Raw genomic sequence first — 22,314 nt, 5'->3', positions numbered from 1 at the left:
GGTAGGTGCCGTGGTGCCCACAAGCACCATGTTGAAGAATCTTGATGTAGGGGCTGCCAACTGTTTGCAGAAAGAGTTGAGGTAGGCCACAAAAAAGGGGCTATGGCTTTTGTCGAGGTCTGGACTGATGGATGCTTTTCGTTTCCCAATTTCATGATTCTTTCTGTTTCCCCTTCCCACACTTCCATCTGCCCCCAGCGAGCTTTGCTGTGATGCTACTTCAAGACCCCTGGTGACGATCCTCAGAAATGCCTATTCTCTCTGGAGGCAGCGATCATGACTACAGCTGCTATAATTCCTGCAGTTCCTTGATCCATCTTTTCCCCATCTCCGCGGTTGAGGCACCTCCAGTCAAAGGGGCCCATTACCAAAGGGCCCAGAGGATTTATCACCCAGATCAGATCCAAGCAGTCGATTTAAAGAAGGAGATTGTGGTCAATGTTGGTGGCATCAGGTACCTGCTGCCTTGGAGCACCTTGGATGAGTTTCCATCGTCCAGGCTGAGCAAACTAAAGTTCTGCAGCAGCTACGAGGAAATTGTCCAACTGTGCGACGACTATGATGAAGAGACCCAAGAATTCTTCTTCGACCGGAACCCCGGGGCTTTTGCAATGATCATCAGTTTCCTCGCCGCAGGGAAACTGATGCTTTTTCGAGACATGTGTGCCTTGTCCTTCCTGGAGGAACTGAGATACTGGGGGATCGAGGAGTCCAACTTGGAAAACTGCTGCTTTAGGAAGCTCTTCCAGAAGATTGAGGAATTTGCGGAAGTGCGCAAGGAGGAGGAGATGCAAAGGACCACGGACACGACCTGCGTCTTGGAAGAGGAAACCAGGTTTGGACAGTTTATGAGCAAGCTCAGGGACATGGTGGAAAACCCCCAGTCGGGCCTCCCAGGGAAAGTCTTTGCCTGTCTCTCCATCCTCTTTGTGGCAACCACGGCGATAAGCCTTTGCGTCAGTACAATGCCGGACTTGCGAGCTGAAGAAGACAGGGTAAGTTCCTGTTCGATCGCTGTTATGATTATTGGAAGTTTTACACACTGGTGGTAAGGTAAAGCAAGTGTTTCATGATCCAAACACAATGAGAATATCTTAGCCTCTGTTCACTTGCATGGGTGTGTGTCTTTCGTATGCAAACTAGCATAATATCTAGTGGCAGTGAGCTCCACAAGTTAATGACATGCTGTATGAAGAAGTACATACTTTGTAAGTCTTATCTTCTGCCCATCCGGGGTTGCTAGGCCTCCTGTCTTGCTAGCAGCCTGCTTTTCCCACCACTAATTTGAGCAGTGGTGGGATAATTGTTTTTTTAAAAAAACAGTCGTACACGTACCATGATGCCACTTCTATGTAAAATCCTGGAAGTTATGTGGGTAGCTCTAGGAATTGCCAGAAACTCTATGGTAAGATCATAGAGCTACCTGAGGTCACTTCCAGGATTTCCTGGATGTCCTGGATTTCCTGGAAGTGATGTCATAGTAGACTTGACATGGAATGTGTCTCTGTCTCATAAGTTCTTGCAGAAGTCCAGTTGATGACTCTGAATTTTGGTGTTTTGTGGAGGATTTAAGAATGCCCAGATCCCTGAATGATAGTGTTTAAAAATACGTGTACAGCAGCTACACCAAGTGCATTAGCTGCATGAAAAATTGGTTCACTCTGGCAATTGGACAATGTATGTGTTCAGAGGGTGGCTGCAGAAGTCAGACAAAGGTCATATCTATAGGATGAGCAGTGAGGGTGTCAAACCTAGCCAGGGAAAAACAGGGATGGAAGGAAAAAGAACAATGAATCACAGCTCACTGCAAGAAATGATAAGAGGTTTAAACTTTCTTGCATTAAGAATTGAGTTTAATTTGAAAAGAAAGTTGCTTGCAAGCCCAGCTTGGTGCAAGTTTGGAAACAGTGAAACGAGAGAGGAATGCATTCACATTCAAACAAGCTAGTGAGGAAAGAAAGCCGTAGACATTGGTTTACTCTGCTCACCAACACAGGCTTTCCTGCCCCAGAAAGCCGAATAGAATCTGTTTATTCCATGAATTATTTCCTATTACTATCCAAAGAAAACATATCTGTGTTCAGGTGACAGTACTTCTGAACACATGCAGAATACGTCCTCATTACCACAAAACACTATAATCAGTCCTGCAAGCACCTCAAAGTGTACAGAAAGTTTTCCCAGGACTTTCAGACCAGCTTTGAGTCTCAACATCTTTCCTGTTTCGCGCATTAAATACTCAATGGATCTTGCTGGACGCAATCAATATATATATATATATATTTTAAAGTCCATTTCAAAAAGCACCCAATCTTTGTAAATGCACCTGTATTTTGATGGATATTCCCTAAATATCCCACCCCCACTCGCTACAGTGGAACTCAAAACTACTGACTCGCCTGTTTTGATGAAACAGCCTCAAAAGGGATAAAAAGTCCATTGGCTTTTTTCCCCCTGCAATTGTTTTAATATTACATTAATCCCCTTTAAATCCATTCGTTCTCACTAAGGGCATTTCCTTTCTATTACAAGGGGGGTGGGGAAGCTGTGTGGCTTTTGGAAAGGCTGAACTTTGGTCCCTGCATACAAAAACTCTCGACGACCTTAACACTTATTAGGGAACAATTTTGACTGAATGAACTTGTTCACTTGGAAGAAAGCCTTTAAATGTTTACTCAGAAGTAAACATTCTGCTGTGCTGGGAGTTATCCTCTAATAAAAGTGCTTAGACTGTCAGGCTTATTCGTAAGTTCTTTAGCCAATTTAGAGCACAAGAGTCATATATAGAAAACAATAGAGCGCTCCAAAAAATCCCTAATAAGTTCCTATTCACAAGGGGTCCTTCTAACAATCTTTTCCCTAAATATTCTGCCCCCCACAGTGGAACTCAAAACAACTGATTCGCCTGACAGTTAGCATTGTTTGACCTTCTGTTTCTATTCCCCGTGTCTTTTCAAACCAATTTACTCAGCAAGATTGAAAAGAAACGTTGCTTGATTATTTTACCTTTTTTAAAAGACCAAGTTGCCTTATGCTGATAACAATTGTATTAGCAAGATGGAGGTTGTTACAGATGTCTAAGTATGTTATGCGGGGAGAGCAGGCTAAAATCTAAATAACTAAATAAATTTATTAAAATAACACGTAAGGGAGGGGAGAGAGCCATATATGCAGACTTCCAGACATTATCCCTACAAAGGATGCAAAAAGTATGTGTCAAATGCACAAGATTTGGAAAGAAAGTTCTCACTCATATCATACACATACTTCGAATTCATAGGCCAAATAACTGCTGTCCTTGGTTCTCGACTTAAAATCAGTGGCACAAATTAGGATTTATACTTTGCAGAAGGATTGCCAACCAATTGAAAATGAGCCAGGCCTGCATCTGAATTGCTTCCTGACCTGCAAAAACAGAAAGGTAGAAACAGTATGATACGGCGATAAAGAATCTCATCACTTTATCTGCAGGAATTAGCAGGTTGCTATCAAAGGCACAGCATAGGAGACATTTCAAAAGTTGGCATTTCTACTGACTTGGTTCATAAGGCATGGAAGGAAATGGGAATAAAATCAGCCTGATTATGTAAAAGTGTTAAAGGACAACTAATTTAGTTTAAGGGAAAGATTCTTCTTTGCTCCAGCAGGATTTGAGTCCAGTGGCACTTAAGAGACCAATAAGATTTTTCCATGCGTATAAGCTTTGAGAGTTAAAGCTCCTTTCTTCAGATATGAAGAGGTATCTGAAGAAGAGAGCTTTGACTCTCAAAAACTTATACCCTTGAAAAATGTTGTTGGTTTCTCAGTCTCTCTATACGAGACACCTCGATGTGTGTTCGTCAAGTGTAGGGAGATGCGAAGTTAGCCAGGAAGGGTAGTTTAAAACAATAGAGCCAGCAGCAGGACAAAGGTTTTGCTATACACTGGAGCTCTGCGAAGGGGCTGTGAAATGCCAGAAGGGAAACTTCAGCCCAGTAGAACCTCTCCAGGACCAAGACTAACTCTGGAAGGCAGCTCCAGCTCATTTCCATTCCTGGCTGCTTTCTGGTTGCCATCCCACCCAGTTTTAGACTGGAGAGGTGAAATTGACAGAGCCTTTGGGGAGGCAAAGACGAAACAGACAAACCCTCTGTGGAGCAATCTCCGCCAGCTCTGTCTTTTTAAACTACGCATCCTGGCTAACATCACGTCTCTCTACACTTGACGAACATGCGCCAAGGTGTCTTGCATAGAGAGACTCTCAAATCCTGCTGTTCTACTGCAGACCAACACGGCTACCTACCTGAAACTATCCTTTGCTTAAGTTGTTCACCTAGTATCTAATTTATATAGCTTTAGCTTCCAAATGCCTCATTTATTTTTTGTTTTTCCCAGGCCTGGTTACTTTTTCATTTTCTCCTCCCTTGATGAAGAGGTTTTACAGGCTCTGTTTAGTTTTAAATGACTGCTTCTGGCTTTTAAAATTGATTGGATTTAATGATTGGTTTTCTGTTGTTGTAATGTTTTTGCTGCTATTTGTTTATGAATGTTGCCGAGTCTTTATTATGAAATTGTTTTTGGTTTTAATTATCCCGTGAAAACTTGCCTCCTGAGCCTTTTGTGCCGAAAGCGTGGAATAGAGTAAACATGCAGCGCATTGAATTGCTTTTGATCTTGAGTTTATACCTTCAAGGTGGTGGGAAAGTAGGACACAGAAGGTTTTCCCCAAGCAAATTCCTTAGTCAAAAATCCAGACCCACCCAATACTTATCTAACTTCAAGACATCCCAGCTAACTTCATTTATAGGTTGGTCAATTTCATTTATGAACAAGGAAATTCGTGGCACTGTAAAGTCAGTGTGTGGCCAGTGCGTGTGGCATTGTATAGCTAGTGTGCGGCCTTCGATCATCAGCCTGTGAGTGAGCCACATTTACTTGGGAGTAAACTTCACTGAACTCAAGGAGTGAACGTGCAGAGTTGGTTTAGAGCAGATGGTCGTACCACTTTATTGCCGCACGATGCTTTTAGAATGATATTCAGTCTTTCGGTGGGGGGGGGGAGATGGGGTGAGCAGACGTGAAACAAAAAAATAAGGCATATTTCCATCATCTGCATGATTAAATCCCATATTTTCTTTTTTACTACACAGTGAAACTACTTCCACATTTTATCGAATCGTGGGAGGTGTGAAACCGAGAAAGCTGTGTCTGATTGCCCAATGAGGTGCTGGATACAATCCCACTGAAGTTTGGCAATTTTCAGTGAAATTCAGTAAGGACTTGCAGGAAACGGCTGGCGTTCAGAGAAATAATTTCCTATTGTGCTCGGCCTGCTTGGGTTTTTCTGACTGCATTGCTAGTTTTTTTTAACAAAAAGAAACAGCCTACCTTCCCTGAAGCATCTCTGGAAATTTACAAAACCTTCCAGAAGCAATCGCGTTCTGAAGGGGGAAACAATTAAAAGATACATCACTTCACCGCTCTTATTTAGAAAAGCTGTTGATACCGTTCTCAAGGTCTCCTTTTTGAGTTCTCTCCCCCAAGAGCTATAAATCACACACACACACACATTACAGAGGCAAATTGGCAGGTTGAATTGCTCTAAATTACACAAGAAGACATCTACGTACAATGCAACATTAACTTATGGAGCTCACCACCACAAGATTTGGTGATGGCCACTAGTTTAGACCCCTTTAAAGTGGAATTAGGCTAATTCAGAGCCACATCAGTGATTGACTAGAATTTTGGCATTTAGAGAGAGTATAACTGCTGACGGGGGTGGGGGGGACAGTGAGCAGGGCTTCTCTGCCCTTCTTGTGGACTTTCAAGGGGCTTCTTTCCAACTCCTGTTGGATTTGATGGATCTTGGATCTGACCCAGGACGGATTTTCTTATGTTCTGAAACAAGAAAATTTAGTAATGCACAAGTAGCTTGCAGTACACTCTTACGAACACTTTCCTGGAAGTCAACTCTATTGAATAGACTTGCGTAGAATTCTGAGTAGACCTGCTTAGAACCGCTCTCTTAATTTGTCCCAGAATTTCCCTGAGTACACGCTTATAACTTCTGATCGATGTCACATGTCACACCTTTTTCCTAGAAGACATAAAGTGAAATATTGATGTGTTTTATCTCCAGGCATCCAACTGATTATTTATGTTTTGACTGGTTAATCTTATGGTTAACTAAATGTGCATATTGCATACTGGAAAAAGATTTGCCCAGACGGGAGACTTTTACCAGGTACAGCTTTTCCTTCCTGCCCCTTAAGAGAATTTTCACTGTCCTAACAGAGAATCATTTAAATCTCGTTCACTTACAATGAACATATGTCTGGGCTTCTCGCAATGACTCCTGCTTCATTCTCTAATCCTGACCTCATTTTCACTGCGTTCCTCATACGGAAATCTTCCATGCAAATTAAAAAAAATAAAATGGGAAGAGCTGAAAAGTGGCAAGGTGAGGAGACACAGTTTGGTAGGCAGGATGAACGAGGGCTTGGTTAATCCATAGCTACCCACTCTTCCTCCTCTGCAGAAGTCAATTGCTCTTGGAGATAAAAAGTATTTCCTTTTCTAAATAGATGTCCTGGAAAATGGAACAATCATGCATCTCACACACAAGTTCACCAAAATCAGAACAATGGAAGAACCAATATCATGAATACAAGATCTGCTGTTCCTTAATTCTGATTCGACTGGAAGAATGTCTAAAATGACTTCTGGAACTGGAGTGTTAACTGGTGGCCTCAGTTCCCAGTTTTTTCAATTAATATACATCTTTTTTAATCTCTCTACAATACACAATACTGATGCAGGCTGGTTCCGCACACGTTGGATAATGCACTTTCAATGCGTGTTATCGATCGTTTGAGGTGGATTTTTTGTTCCGCACACAAAAAAATCCATTCCAAATGATCTGTAAAGAGGATTGGAAGTGCATTATCCAACGTGCACGGAATCACTCACAGACTTGTGCATTGATTAACCAGTGCCCCCAATCCACTCGGAAGTGATTGTACGTGCATCATTTTTGCAGTATTTTCTGAATGCACAGAAATGAGCAACGTGCCCATTTAAAACACCACATGGGATTATGAGGCAATCATATTTATGATTATACCACGGTTGACTTCTTGCAGTTTTATCAGTGCAAACTTACACATGGTTAATGTAGAGGAGGGGAGGAGACACAGATGAATGGAGAAAACCAAAATCCGTGGCAAACTGAGCAGGCACATTAGAGTGCAACATTTAGAATTTTTTTACTGGCATTTTGGAGAACTTCTAATGCATCAGCCCTGCTTCAGAAACAAGATCAGTCTTCTGGAATTCAGAAATCTAGGGGGGGGGGGTGAGATTCAGGAGGGGGAGAACTTTTGATGTGTCCTTTGCAGAAATGTCCCATAGTCTTTTTGCAAACACACACTGACCAAGACGCTGCAGAAATTGCATTGGAGCAAAGAAGAATCTCAAAACAAAAGCCATACAAGAACTTTTATTAAAACCGACAAAAATAACACCACAACGCAGCATGCAAGCTTTCCGGTTCAACAGAATTCTTCAGTAGGATGGATGTTAAAGTGGGGGAGTGGCTTCTTTAGGCTTCTCATAAGCATCCAGGGAAGAATGCTAAGGAAGTTTGCAAAGATAAAATGCCAACTCAAGCCACTGTTTGGTTGCACCGTTGGGATTCTGGGGAGAGATAAAAATGGAAAATGTACAAGAACCAGTATTTGATCAAACGTCTGTCTAATCTGGGCCAGCCTTTGTAATCTTTTGCAGTATAGATCATTAACTCACAAAATCATCTTGTCAATGGCTAGTAGAGATAGTGTAGTAAATGTTTTGCATGCTGTAATTTGTACAACAACCTGGCAAGGTAGGCCCATATAATTACCTCCATCTTGCAGGTGAGGTAATATATTGCTAGTTAGTGGCAAAGATGAGATTTAAACCATGGTAGACACCCTCGTGAGTCGTGGCTTTGTCTGTTATAAAGCAGGTCTACTCAGAATGCTATTGCCAACCTCCAGGTGCAGCCTGGAGATCTCCCAGAAATACAATGGATCTCTAGATCACAAAGATCAGCTCACCTGGAGAAAAATGGCTACTTTGGAGGGTGGACTGTTGGACTAAGGTCCCTCCATTCTCCAAACTCCATCCTTCCCAGCCACTACTACCAAATCTCCAGGAATTTCCCAACTCAGAGTTGGCAACCCTAACTCAGAATCCCAGTCAGTTCTATTAAACGGGGCTTGCTCAGAGGAAAATGCTAGGATTGCACCATTAGCCATCACTTCTTAATCTGACAGGAAAGTCAGCTTTGTGCTGCAAACGTGTTCCAGGTCTGACTTTGTTGACAGAGCATTTTGAATTTTCCACCTTCAGGTTGGGTTGGAGGGGTGGGTTTTGACTGAGCAAACAATTCACAACAATCTTTTCAATGCTGCCACCTGTATGGCACTGAATTATGGCTGCCCTCGAGACATTAAAAGAACAACCAGCCTCCCAGGGTGTTTGTGGCAATGATGTGCATTAATTTGTTAAGCTGATCGGCTTTTCTTTTAATCCGGTGGCTTTAGCACTGTGGTTTGCTTTCGGGGCACTTCCACCCCCACATGTATTTTCGGACTGATATCTTAAATATAAAGGACGTTTTTGAACAGGGAAAAAGAACTGCAAACGTGAACAGCTCAGACTTCTTGACAGTTTGGAATCTGGGCTGGGTTCACTTCAGAATGGGTTCACCAACCAAATTGGACCTCCTCTTTTGTGATTTTAAATGTGACAAGCGGACCTTGCTTGTACGCTGCACAGGTTTCCTTTACCACGTGGCAGCAATAAATTGTGCAAATTCCATTCGAGAGATTTCTAGGAAAGAAACGGAAAATGAAAGGGGCAGGGCAAGTATCGAAATGCCCTTGGTTTGACCTCTCATGCAGCCGTGGAATATTCTGCACAGTCCGAGTCTTCTCAAAAAGGCTATCGCAGAACTGAAAGAGGTACAGAACGGTTCTGCCAAAATGATCAAAGTGTTTGATAACCTTCCCTAGAAGGCTAAAAAGTTTGGTGGTTTTTAACGTAGAAAAAAAATATGAACAGAATATGATAGAATTTTAGAAAATAATGCATGATAGGGAGAAGGGGGCATGGAAGGCTTTTTCTCCATATTCCGTTAGAACTTAGGGGCATAACTGGTTATGGTAATGGGCAGTTAAGTGGGTAGCCATGTAGGTCTGCAGTAGAACAGCAGGATTTGAGTCCAGTGGCACCACAGAGAACAGCAAGATTTTCAGGATAGCTTAGGTGGGTCTCTAAGGTTCCACTGGACAAAAATCCTGCTGTAATGGGCAGTAGAAGAGTCCAGACAGACAAAAACCACTTTGTCCATAATGAACTTACGGAATTAACGGCCACGGGGGTAGTGATGGTTGATACCTTAAATGGTTTTCAAAGAGGACCAGACAAATTTATGGAGAAGAATATCTCCGTCACAAGTCATTAGCCCAGGTGAGCCTGAACTTGTCAGACCTCAGAACCTAAGCAGGGTCTGTCTTGGTTAGTAATTGGATGGGAGATCTCCAAAGAAGATGAGGGTTGCCGAGGCAGACAAAATGCCAAACCACTTCTGTTAATCTCTTGCCTTTTTAAAAAATATAATTTTATTGAAATTGTAAAATCTATAACAATGAGATAGCAATAAATAGCAATAAATAACAATAGATAGCAATACATAGCAATAACAATAATATTAGTAATAACAATAATTAATATAAACCATGTGTAGCTCTCCTGCCTTGAAAATCCCAGCAGGGGTTGCCATAAGTTTGCTATGACTTGAGGGCATTCTCCACCGCCAGAAGTCAAGGCAGGGTTGTACCCAGGTCTCCTAGCTGGCCTTCCCCCTGTTATGGACCAACCAGCTCCAGACCAAGTTAACTTCTAGAAGGATGCTGCACCCGTCATGTGCCTTCGGAAGATGCACCAAGTCTTTGGCTACAGATGGTTATGCCGAGCCGCCTCTTGTAATCACCCCCGAGAAACATGTTGGCTTGGTGTCGTGCCAAATCCATCCTAGCCAGAATTTCAGATTATTTTTTTTAACAGGCAGCAGTAACAAAATCTTGCGAATTCTGGAAAAGCCCACCTAAAAACAGGATCGGGATCAAGACCGCTTGTTACGTTTTAAAGAGAGCTGAATACCTTTTTGAAGAAGATGGTGTGCTTTGCTATAACAGCAGATTTCTGGAGACCCTGGATGGGGTGATAACATGTTAGAGGGGGAAAATAACTGAGGGCCGAAGGACCCCCCCACCCTTTGTATAAAAGCTCTGTTTTTCAAATTTTGTATCTTGGTGGTGATGACACCTTTCCATATTGACATCTGCTCAGGAACCCCTGAATGTCTGAGATGGAAAAGATTCACAGGGGAAAAAATTCCTAGCCATTGTTTGAGGTGTACACATCGTTCTCCCAAGGCAGCGGCGCTCAAACTGCCCCAATTACCAGGGACAACACCCATTTTCTGGTTCCTCTCCCTGGTAAATCAAGGTCCACTTCTGTTCCACTTTTTTTTTTTGCTCGTTTGTGGATTCCTTATTAAAACTTCCTGAGTGAGAGTGATTAGAAATTAATTGGGTGTTAGCTTAAGGTGTTGGACCAGAACTGGCGACAACTGGGCTCAAAGGTCCACTCCGCCCTGAAGTTCACTGGGCAGCTTTGTCCAGGAGATCCTTTCTTAGCCTAATTTACCTCACAGGGTTGTTGTGACAAAGTTCGGGAGAATTGGGTAAGCTGTCCTGAGTTTCACGGGTAGGATGAAAATGCACCATGTAAACAGCAATGTCTTTGTATTGTCGAAGGCTTTCACGGCCGGAGAACGATGGTTGTCGTGGGTTTTCCGGGCTGTATTGCCGTGGTCTTGGCATTGTAGTTCCTGACGTTTCGCCAGCAGCTGTGGCTGGCATCTTCAGAGGTGTAGCACCAAAAGACACTGAGAGATCAGGAGAATTGGGTAAGCTGTCCTGAGTTCCTCGGGCACGATGAAAGTGTACCACGTAGACAGCGATGTCTTCCTTTCACCTTTTCAAAGTTCACCTTTCCTCTTTGAACACCCAGCAGGTAAAACTTTGCGGTGGATTGTTAAGGCTTAGAGGGAAGGGGGAATTTTGAGGAGGAATTTGAAGCTAGGAAAAACAGGAGCATTCCCCACAGGAAGGAAATTCCAGGGCTTGTGGGCAAACTAGAGCATCTACTAAAGGACAGAAGCTAAGTAAATACATGCTGGATCATTGCATTTAATTAGTTGCGAACACTGCGGGCCATGCCAGACGTCACGCAAAAGCTCTGTGATCAGATATCCTTGCTTTTTATTGAAAAGCAGCTGTGCAGAGCTCTAAATCAAATCAGGACAGCGGCACAAATGGATGCAGTCCCTTCCCGTAGTTCCCATTTTGTTCTGCTTTATACCAACACTGCAACTGCTGTTTGAACAACATGGGAGCGAGGTGCACCATATGGGTATCTTTATGCTTTCCATTGCGTGGTCTCTGCACATGCAAGGGGGCTGGGAAATATAGTTTGGACAGTCCTTCTGAATCAGGGCTCCCCCAAGCTGCATTTAAACCTCCAAACGAATTTAGGTAACAACAACAACAACATGCTTATATATTGCCCTTCCAGACCGATTAGTGTCCCACTCAGAACAGTTAACAAAGACCCAAGCTGCAAGTGATGAATTACACTTCCCTGGCAAGTGAACAGACTCACATGTATTCCTCCTTGTTCATTTGCCATTCACTTGATCAAGTGGAGAGCAAGTGAATGGCAAGTGAACAGGGAAGAATACACGTGAGTGTGTTCACTTGCCAGGGAAGTATAATTCGACTCTTGTAGCTTGGCTCAAAGTCAGTGCTGTTATTATCCAATACAGCTGGGGAGCTGAAGCTGAGAGGAATGGCTTTCTCATTGAGCTCACGGCAGTAGGGTGAGTCAAACCAGCAGAGCACTGACTCACAACCCAACCATTTAATCATTCTGCTACAACAGCTTTCATAATAATAACAACTGTGTTTATCTACTGCTCTTCTAGACAGATTAGCACTCAGAGCAGTGAACAAAATCAGTGCTATTATCAGGGGTCATTTCATAGAAAAAGAGCTGCAGGAACTCATTAGCATAACTCATTAGCATAACTCATTAGCATGTGCCACGCCCCTTGATATCACTGGAAGTGCGTCATTAGCATGATTGATTTGATCAGGCCCAAAATGGCCGGGATTCGGTTGTTGCCAGATGGGGAAATGTTCCCCTACCTGGCAATGGCCCAATCAGGGCTGTTTTGGCCCCAATCCAGGCGAAAATGGGCCCAACATGGCCCCCAATCCTGGCTGTTTTGGCCCCGATCTCGGTGGAAATAGGCCCAAAATGGCCATTTTGGGCACTTTTGGGCCTGGATCGGGGCCAAAACGGCCAGGATGGAGTTACTGCTGGGCAGGGGAGGGTCCCCACACACAAAATGGCCAAAAGTCAGGTAGGTTGGGCCACCTGACAGTGACCTTTTGGGGGAACTGCCGGAACTGTATTCTTGCACATTCCCCCTCCAAATGAGCCCTGGCTATTATTATCCTCACAATACAGCTGGGGAGTTAGGGTTGAGAGGAGGGGCTTACCCAAGGCCACCTATTGAGTTCATGGCAGAAGCGTGAGTCGAACTAGCAGAGTGCTGATTCTCAGCCTAGCCACTTAATCATTAAACTACAGCAGCTCTCCCGCCATAATAGCTCCTTTGACCCTTAATCATTTCCTCCAAAATCTTCCTTAAACATGTCATGTTCTTATAATGTTTAGAACTAGGGCTGATATCCTACAGGTGGGGCCGGGAATTCTCCCAGAGAACTGATCTTCAGGCTACGGAGACCATTTTCCCAGAGAAAGTGGCTGCTTTAGAAGTATTCTACGGATTTGTATCTCCGCTGAGCTCCCTCCTGTCCCCAAATTCCTCCTTCTCCAGGCCCTGCCTCTAAATCTTCAGGAATTTTCCAAGCTGGAGTTGGCAACCCTGCTTAACAGTCCTTCAGATCACGGCTGCGCTTTCCTTTGGACATGGAAATGGCAATAAAACCTTGGCTGCCTGGTGCCATTGCTTTACAAATGTCAGCGAAACCTTTTGCGCTCAGATCCATTTTTCAAAGCAGTGCAGGATTACCTTGGCCGTGGGGTTAAATGGCAGGGCTTTGATGGCCATAAATAAAGCCAAGTGCCAAAGGGACCCTTTGGGCATAACAAGTTTTCAGCAGACATGCCTTGATTTAAAAGGCACAGGGTTGAATTATGGGGAGCAAAGCAGTCACTGCAGAAAAGGGTGACTCAGCAGTGGCTGAGCTGCGGCAGAAATGCAGCCGGGAATTTCAGCTGCTGCGGGAAGAGCTGAGATGCTGAATGGCCCAACGACAGAGGCAGCAGGAAGCTATTGTTCAGAACAGTGTTGCCAACCTCCAGGTAGTGAATGAATCAAAAGACCCACAACAGTAAGGACTAGCAACTTAACATAAAGTCTACAAAGTACAGCACACACTTATGGCATAAGTTACTAACCACTTTTATGCACTCTCTCCTCTAGCTCCGAAATGGATATCAATTGTCAGGTGTCTAGCTCCATTTCGGAGCTAGAGGAGAGAGTGCAGCTTTGAGGAACCGCACAACCACCAGTATATAGCGCTCTTGATAAAGAAGATATGGAACAGGAGTTCAGCTTGCGCCCTGTTGAGCGCATGGTGGCTTTCCATCCTCCCTGCAGGGTTGGCGTCCTTTTTGTGGAATCTCCCGACTGGGGGCTGGTCATTGGAATGTGTTCGTCATTTGACCACCGTGATTAAGTAAAAAGGAGTGACTCGCTTCATCAAGAGACAATTTTGGGATGTCTTCCCCATAGGGGAGTGTGGACGTTCTGTTTGTGCAATCCTTGTGTTCATTTTGTATTGAAAAGGAACAGGCTAGTGGCCTTTGTGATTAATATTGTTCATAAAAGTGGTTAGTAACTTATGCCATAAGTGTGTGCTGTACTTTGTAGACTTTATGTTAAGTTGCTAGTCCTTACTGTTGTGGGTCTTTTGATTCATCATCTTTGTTACCACACAGTGTTCCTCTCTGTATTTTAACCTCCAGGTAGTGGCTAGAGATCTCCTGGAACTCCAACTGCTCTCCAGACTAGAGAGATCAATTTCCCTGGAGAAACTGGCTGCTTTGGAGGGTAGATTTGCCCTGATCTACATAGCCCAGGTGAACCTGATCTCATCAGATCTCAGAAGCTATACAGGGCCAGCCTTGGCTAATAATTGGATGGGAGACCTCCAAAGAAGACCAGGGTTGCAGAGGCAGGCAATGGCAAACCTCCTCTGTTAGTCTCTTGCTATGAAAACCCCGCCAGGGGTCACCATAAGTCAGCTATGACTTGAGGGCACTCTCCACCATTCAGAGATCTCTAATCAAAGCTTGCTAGCATTTTTTACAGAGATATTGCAGCCTGATGTCTGGGGGTGGGGGGCAGATGTTACCCTTCTGTAATACCCTACATGCCTCTGCTTTTGGAAACACCCCTTCCCCTGTGAACACAACTTCTATGAAACATTTTTGGAAGCCATCCCCCAGGCCTAGCTGTAGCAGAAAGTAGAACGTAAAGCTTTGAAATAAACAATGGACTCTAGCGTGGGGCTGGCCACAAAGGTTTGCTCTACTGTTGAACCATTTCAACTCTAAAGAAAGCCTCTCTGCACAACGCAACCTTCGACTTTTCATAGTGTAGCCCGATTCCAGTTCAGTGGGCCCAGATTAAAAATATAAGAAGGTCACACGGAGTTTAGCACCTGACCTAGTCAACCCTGCTATGCAGTTTGCTTCAATATTAATTAAAAGGCAAGAGATTTTGCAACACACCAAGCACATTAATTAATGCAATTTCCCCCTTCCTAAGCCAGAAGAGGCTACCTGGTCCAAGACCACTGCCTTAGGACACACTCTTACGGATATTCTCCTGTAACCTGTGTGTGGTGCCCTCAAGTCATAGCTCACTTATGGCAACCCCTGGTGGGGTTTTTATGGCAAGAGACTAACAGAGGTGGTTTGTCATTGCCAGCCTCTGCAACTCTGGTCTTCATTGGAGGTCTCCCATCCAATTACTAACCAAGGCCAACTCTGCTTAGCTTTGGAGATCTGACGAGATCAGGCTCACCTGGGCTATCCAGGTCAGGCTCCTGTAACTGAACCTTTCCTAAATTGCAGCTGCAGATTAGATGGAAAGATCAATAATAGCAAACCAGCTGTTTTTAGGGAAGGATATCCAACATCTCGGATCATCTCACTGAAGAGCCCCTTGATACATTTCCAGCAAGTTACACGTCCCAAGACTGGAGTTTAAAGCATTGATCAGGATTGTCCTGCTAAAATTCTCACTCTGCCTTCATTTCCGTTGCCGTTAGAACTATTGAAAAATTTGCAGACCCCCCCCCCATAGTCATGATTTGTATGTATTAAAGGCATCTTCAGCCTTAGATCTCCTCTTGTCACTGACTGCAACCTGATACCTCACTAGCACCTTTAAGACTAAGCAACTTTATTGTAGCATAAGCTTTTATTGTAGCATAAGCTTTCGAGAACCACAGCTCTCTTCTTCAGACACATGCATGCATCTGACGAAGAGAGCTGTGGTTCTCGAAAGCTTATGCCACAATAAAGTTGCTTAGTCTTAAAGGTGCTACTGGACTCATTACTTTTTGCAACTACAGACTAACACGGCTAACTCCTCTGGATCTATGATACGTCACTGTGTGTCTAAAGGTTTTATGGGCAACTCTTTCAAAGCGGCAGGTATCACCGTGGCAGGAAATGTAGTTAACCTGGTAACCTGTGGCAGAAGGGGCATTTTCTCTGTTGTTGTTATATGCAGGCTTTTTCCCAGGAGGAGAGTCATGTGGCAGATGGTTGGTAGGAGCATGAATCATAAGACAAAGATGTCTATTTATTACCTCCCCTACGCTTAGGGCAGTCCCTCAGGGAACCTTGGAACATTTTGTTCTGGGAAGAAGAGGGTCAAGAGAGTTCTGAGAAGAACCTCCAGCATCCTCCCCAAAGTAAAATCCCCTTAATTCTTTGCAGAAAGTCACAACAGTTAAAACTGGTGTGGAAATTAGGAATAATGCCGACGATGATGATGCTTATATACCACTCTTCTAGACAGCTCAGTGCTCCACTCAGAGCAGTGAACGTCGTTATTATTATTATCCCCATAATACAGCTGGGAAGCTGGGGCTGAGAGGAGTGGCTTCCCCAAGGCCACCTGCTGATCTCATGGCAGGAGTGGGAGTCGAACCAACAGAGTGCTGATTTGCAGCCCAACCACTTAACCAGTATGTTTACAGCAGCTCTAATAATAACAACTGCGATGGTTGTTGTGGGTTTTCTGGGCTGTATTGCCGTGGTCTTGGCATTGTAGTTCCTGACGTTTCGCCAGCAGCGTAGCATCCAGACAAGAATAAAAGAACATGAAAGACACTGCAGACTTGGACAACCTGAAAAATCAGCAGTGGCTGAACATAGCCTAACTCAAACAGGGCACAGTATCTTATTCCAGGACACCAAAATACTGGACAACACTTCCAACTACTTTGTCAGACTGCACAGGGAAGCCATTGAAATTCACAAGCATACACAAAACTTCAACAGGAAAGAAGAAACCTTAAGAATGAATCGAGCATGGTTGCCAGTTCTGAAAAACACCAGGCTAACAAAACATTCTATCCCTGACAATAGCCCTGCAGAGAAGATTAGCACATCAAGTACCAATCCATATGCAAAAGAACCTCCTCAGGATACAGTGAAGCCTCCCGCCATTAGCATTCCACACCCTGGGAAACTCTTACAGGATGACTCAGCTCAACCCCACCCCTCCTGAGTAGATACAAAGGACCTACATCTGTTCCACACTGTGACACTGAGAGATCTCTGTCTTTTGGTGCTACACCTCTGAAGATGCCAGCCACAGCTGCTGGCGAAACGTCAGGAACTACAATGCCAAGACCACGGCAATACAGCCCGGAAAACCCACAACAACCATCGTTCTCCGACCGTGAAAGCCTTCGACAATACAATAACAACTGCACTTATTTATTGCCCTTCTGGACAGATCAGAGCCCCACTCAGAGTGGTGAACAAAGCCTGTCTTGTTATTATCCCCACAATACAGCTGGGGAACTGGGGCTGAGCGGAGTGGCTTCCCCAAAGCCACCTGCTGATCTCATGGCAGTGGTGGGATTCAAACCAGCAGAGCACTGATTCGCAGCCCAACCATTTATCCACTATATGGTCAAGAGGCAAGATGCAAGACAGTTCAGAGAGAGCAGAGAAGTCCATGTCAGGTGCAATAAGATTCAAAGCAGATGACACATCTATTGCAGAAACAATATTCGGTCAGATCAGAAATCAGGGGTTGTGGGAGCAAGACCAAAGCCAAGCAGAAATATGGTGAAGTGAGAACTTGGAATCAGTGAGGAAGTCGAAGGAAAGGTGAAGCACAGACTCAAACACCAGTAACGGGCAGGACTTAGGTTGTAGCAGCAATAGCCCAGCCCTTATGCTATTGACTAGTTCAGTCAGCTGATCTCCAAATATTGGATCCTTCTAGGCAAGGTGTAGTTCCTCTGCTGACCTCTCCTTGAAGAGGGCGCTGTGGAGCAGCTGAGCCAGCATCTTTCCCTGGAGGCTTTCCCAGTTCTGATGGCTGGCAGAACGAAGCCCGTGATATCCTGGTCAGATCTGCATTCTTCCAGATAGCAAATATATTTATTTTACATATTTGCACGATGACTTTTGCATGTTGGCCTGATGACTGCTTCCAGAAAATTCTTTGAAATAATTGTATGACAAAAATCACCGTCTGTCCCACAGAACAGATAGATGTTTCTTGGCAAAGCTTTAGGCTAATGCAAGAAATATATTATTTCCAAAGCCCCATTCACACCAACTGTCTGCAGCCATGGAATCAGCGCCCCCGTTCACGTATTGCAGTGAATGTGTATACATCCTGTATGTATGTGCAAACATCTGTTTGTGAGAAATCCTTGGTGTGTGTTCACTTTAAAAATGAAACCATGGACTGGTACCTGTATCCATGTGACGTTTCAATCGCATGTTCAGCTGTACATGTGTTGAATGCAATGTGAGAATTACTTAATGGACATATAAAGAAGAATCAAGCATATGTTATATAACAATTGTATGTGCACTCACAGTAACTTGTGAACAGAGCTTGTGTGGTGCAGTGGTTAGAGCACTGGTACTCACTCCATGACTCATGGAGAGCTGCATGAAGCTGCCATCAACCAGAAGAGACATATTCACTTCCACTCCTGGCATGAAACCTGCACCTCAAGGACACTCATGGCTTACTCATTTCTCTGCCAGCAGCTACTTCAAGGTGGGAACCACCTGCTAATCACAAGCACCCCTGGATAAGGGCCTTTCCCACTTTTCTGAAACATGGGGCAGGGGCCACATGGGAAACCATGCTCAAAAGAGCTCCAGGTGGCCTGTCAAAGAGCCACATGTGGTCCCTGGTCCACAGAATATGAGTCTTTCTACACAAGATGCCATGGCGCATGTTCGTCAGGTGTAGAGAGATGCAATGTTAGTTGGGAAGTGTAGTTTTAAGACAGAGCCCGCAGAGATCGCTCCTCAGAGAGTTTGTTCATTTCATCTTTGCCTCCTAGAAGGCTCTGTCAGTTTCACCTCTCTACAGGAGGGTAGTTTAAAAAGACAGAGCTGGCCAAGATTGCTCCTCAGAGGGTGTGTTAATTTCATCTTTGCCTCCCAAAGGCTCTGTCAATTTCACCTTTCCTGTCTAAAACTGTGTGTGGGATGGCAACCAGAGGGCAGCCCGGAATGGAAATGGGCTGGAGCTGCCTTCCAGAGGCGGGCTTGGACCCGGAGAGCTTATAATGGGCTGAAGTTTCCCTTCTGGCATTTCACAGCCCCTTCACACAGCTCCGGTGTCTAGTAAAGCCTCTGCCGTGCTGCCAGCTCTGTCTTTTTAAACAACCCTTCCCGGCTACCATTGCATCTCCCGACACGTGTGCTTCACATGTCAGTTGTCTTGTGTAGAGAGACTCTGAGTGTCAATAGGTTAGAGAGTCAAGGGAGACATGACTTCAAATCTCCATTCTGCAGTGAAGCTCTGTGGGTACCTGGTCAACCTCTTTTTAAGAGCTGGGCCAAATGAGACATTTTTCACGAGGCGGGTCGGCGCAAATTTACCTGGGAAACGTAGGAGACTCCTTCCCCTCTCTGCTGCTGCTCACTGCCTGCTGCCCTCTCTGAACATGTGTGTTTGTGCGTGGAAGGACCTGGAGAAACAGCTGCACCTCATAGTGTGCACTTTGGCTGCTGAAGAGGCGAATCTTTCTTCCAGGCACAAGCCTGCTGGACATGAGGGCCCCCAAAGACCATTCCGGGGTGGGCTGCCGCGGCTCTCTCCCAGGGTGCCCTTGCGTCTGGGGTGGGGGTGGGGTTTGGGCCTGGAAGAAAGATTTGCATCTTCAGCAGCTCCTTCAAAGTGCCCACCCTGAGGCGCAGCTGTTTCTTCAGGGCCTTCCCGTTTTCTCCTTCCCCTTCCCCTTTGCTTTCTTCTGTCTTCTGTCTCACCCCCTCCCAGCCCCCCAAAAGAAACTTATCACTTTTTCTCAGCTCCTTTCCAGTTTGCGAGGCGACAGGCAGGAAATGGAGGGGGGAATGCCTCAGGGCTCCACCCCCACACAGACACACACCTTCAGAGAGGGCAGCAAGCAGCGACAGAGAGGGGAAAGCGTCTCCTACATTTCCCGGGTAAACTTGTGCCGACCCGCCTCGTTTGGTCTGGCTCTAAGGGCCAAACTGCAAGTGATGAATGACACTAGTTGGACGCTTGTCAGCTTCCCTCAAGTTTTGGTGGGAAATGTAGGCAGCCTGGCGGAATGTTGGACAAGTGACAGTTGAAAAGTCCATTGGACAGCAGTCGGAGAGCCAAGCTGCAAGACCAGGACGCCTACATTTCCCATCAAAACTTGAGGGAAGCTGACAAGTGTCCAACCTGTGTCATTCGTCACTTGTAGCTTGGCCCTAAGTCTAACATCTCTTAGGGTTGTTGTGATGGGAACACGGAGGAGGAACCACCACTTTATGCTCATTGGAGGAAATGTTTGCATGTGAGCAAGAAGAGAGAGCAGGAATGCAACTCCTGACTCTACATATCCTGTGTAAGAGTGGGACAGATCTTGTGCATGCTTGCAGGATCTACGCGAGGCACTCTACCTCTTAGCTGGTCACTGGTTGCAAAGAGAAAGACCGCACACACAACTTGCACGCTCATTAGCTTTCTTCTACCTTCATCTGAACATGTGAACTGCAGGCATTTTCCCCTAAATGACTAGAAACCTTTCAGTAATCTCATCTGCGTGTGTGAGAATATTGTTCATTTAATGCCGCTGAGTTGGTGCCAATTAATTATTTTTAAAAGGTCAGTGTGGAATGCTCTCCTTGCTAAGGCCGTTTTTTATTTTTAAAAAAATCATTTGGGGATAGCCAAAAAAGGTGTCGGACGGTTTCTGCTCCTGCTGTACTGGCTGGATCATTCCTCTCGCTTTCTTTCTCTTTTGCACCCAGGGTGAATGTTCCCAGAAGTGCTATTACATCTTCATCATCGAGACCGTCTGCGTGGCTTGGTTCTCGCTCGAGTTCTGCCTCCGATTCATCCAGGCGAAGAGCAAATGCCAGTTTTTCAAGGGGCCCCTGAACATTATCGACTTCTTGGCCATCTCCCCTTATTACGCTTCCCTGATCATATTGGACGATGAATCCACACCGGAGCACAATCGGCCAAGCGGAAACTTGTACTTAGAGAAGGTGGGTCTGGTGCTACGGGTCTTACGTGCCTTGAGGATACTCTATGTCATGCGCCTTGCTAGGCACTCTTTGGGCCTACAGACGTTGGGGCTTACGGTTCGGAGATGCACACGGGAATTCGGCCTGCTTCTGCTCTTCTTGTGTGTGGCCGTCACTCTCTTTTCCCCTCTAGTCTACCTTGCAGAAAACGAATCTGGGAAAGTCTTGGAGTTCACAAGCATCCCTGCCTCCTATTGGTGGGCTATCATCTCCATGACAACAGTGGGGTACGGGGACATGGTACCAAGGAGCGTGCCGGGCCAGATGGTAGCCCTCAGCAGCATCTTAAGTGGGATTCTAATTATGGCCTTCCCAGCCACCTCGATATTCCACACCTTCTCTCACTCTTACTCAGAGCTACGGAGGGAGCATGAACGGCTGCAGTCCCGGATAACTCGGATAAAAAATGCCAATACATCCGTGGAAAGCGATACCCTCAACGACAGTGAAAGCTTCCTTTCTGAAACCACCATGTCACCTATCAAATACATTTACAAAGGATAACAAAAGGCTTGCTGCAAGATATTCTTTTTATTTTTAAAAAAAATCTGCACACTGCAATGCGCCAAGTGAACAAACAAGACCTCCCCCCTCCCCGCCAAGGCCTGCAGTTCAACCATTTGCAATGCAATTGCTTCTGCTATGAAAAAAAATAGATGCAAAAGTCAGTCCGGGTGAATCCACAGCTTAAGGCACATAGCTCAGGAGAAACAGATGTTTTGAACGAGACGGTGACAGGAGGATGCAGTATACATTGGGGGAGGGGAAATCTAGCAAACCCTGCCCTCGGTAGAAGTCCGACACTACCAATCCAGGGGCCCTCAACTCTCCGAGACAGGGTCGATTAAGGTTCTCTTTTCTCTTGCCAGGTGTAAGCAGGTGAAAATGGCACCAAATTGTGAAGGGTAGATGATTGCCTTTGAATGCCTTCTTGGATATTCAAGGTAAGGCAAAGAGGGACAAGAAATGAGGTGGAGATCAACGGAGTTGTGGGAAAGCACAAATTGGTATCTGAAAGGGTACATTATGTTAATGCAGGGAAGTTGCACAGATTCCAACAGGGAGGGGCCATGGCTCAGTGGTAGATCATCTGCTTGGTATGCAAAAGGCCCCAAGTTCAATCCCCATGAACTATGAAATGGTCACACTAGGTAGAATTTGTCAAGAATATCAACCTGCCAACATAATGAGAAATATAGTTACCCTGCTTACGCAGTTGCTACAGTAAAGGGAAGAGTCTTGATATAATAGTTGCAAGTTACATTTAGTACAGCGGTTATTCTAATATGGAAGACTTTACACAGATCTTCTACCCAACAGGAAGGCTGGACTGGGCAGCAAAGCTCCAAAATCTGAAAAAGC

At 45.0% G+C, this 22,314-nt stretch overlaps 1 protein-coding gene across 1 annotated transcript; it reads left to right on the top strand.

Annotated features, from left to right (window-relative positions):
* Window positions 1-248: 248 nt before the first annotated feature.
* On the top strand, window positions 249-21,456 carry KCNG4 (potassium voltage-gated channel modifier subfamily G member 4). Its single transcript, XM_055000753.1, has 2 exons — window positions 249-995; window positions 20,674-21,456. The coding sequence occupies exons 1-2, from the start codon at window positions 249-251 to the stop codon at window positions 21,454-21,456; spliced, it is 1,530 nt and encodes a 509-aa protein (XP_054856728.1).
* The last annotated feature ends 858 nt before the right edge of the window (window positions 21,457-22,314 follow it).

Source organism: Eublepharis macularius, chromosome 16 (assembly GCF_028583425.1).
Source record: "Eublepharis macularius isolate TG4126 chromosome 16, MPM_Emac_v1.0, whole genome shotgun sequence".
NCBI lineage: Eukaryota > Metazoa > Chordata > Lepidosauria > Squamata > Eublepharidae > Eublepharis > Eublepharis macularius.
The sequence above is the reverse complement of the archived record's forward strand: the minus strand, read 5'-3'. Positions and strand labels throughout refer to the sequence as shown.

Bases quoted from the DNA above. Each gene is read 5' to 3' on its own strand.
- KCNG4 (XM_055000753.1), top strand. From the start codon at position 249: ATGCCTATTCTCTCTGGAGGCAGCGATCATGACTACAGCTGCTATAAT. The intron at 996-20,673 runs GTAAGTTCCTGT...TTTTGCACCCAG, and splicing joins TGCGAGCTGAAGAAGACAGG to GGTGAATGTTCCCAGAAGTG.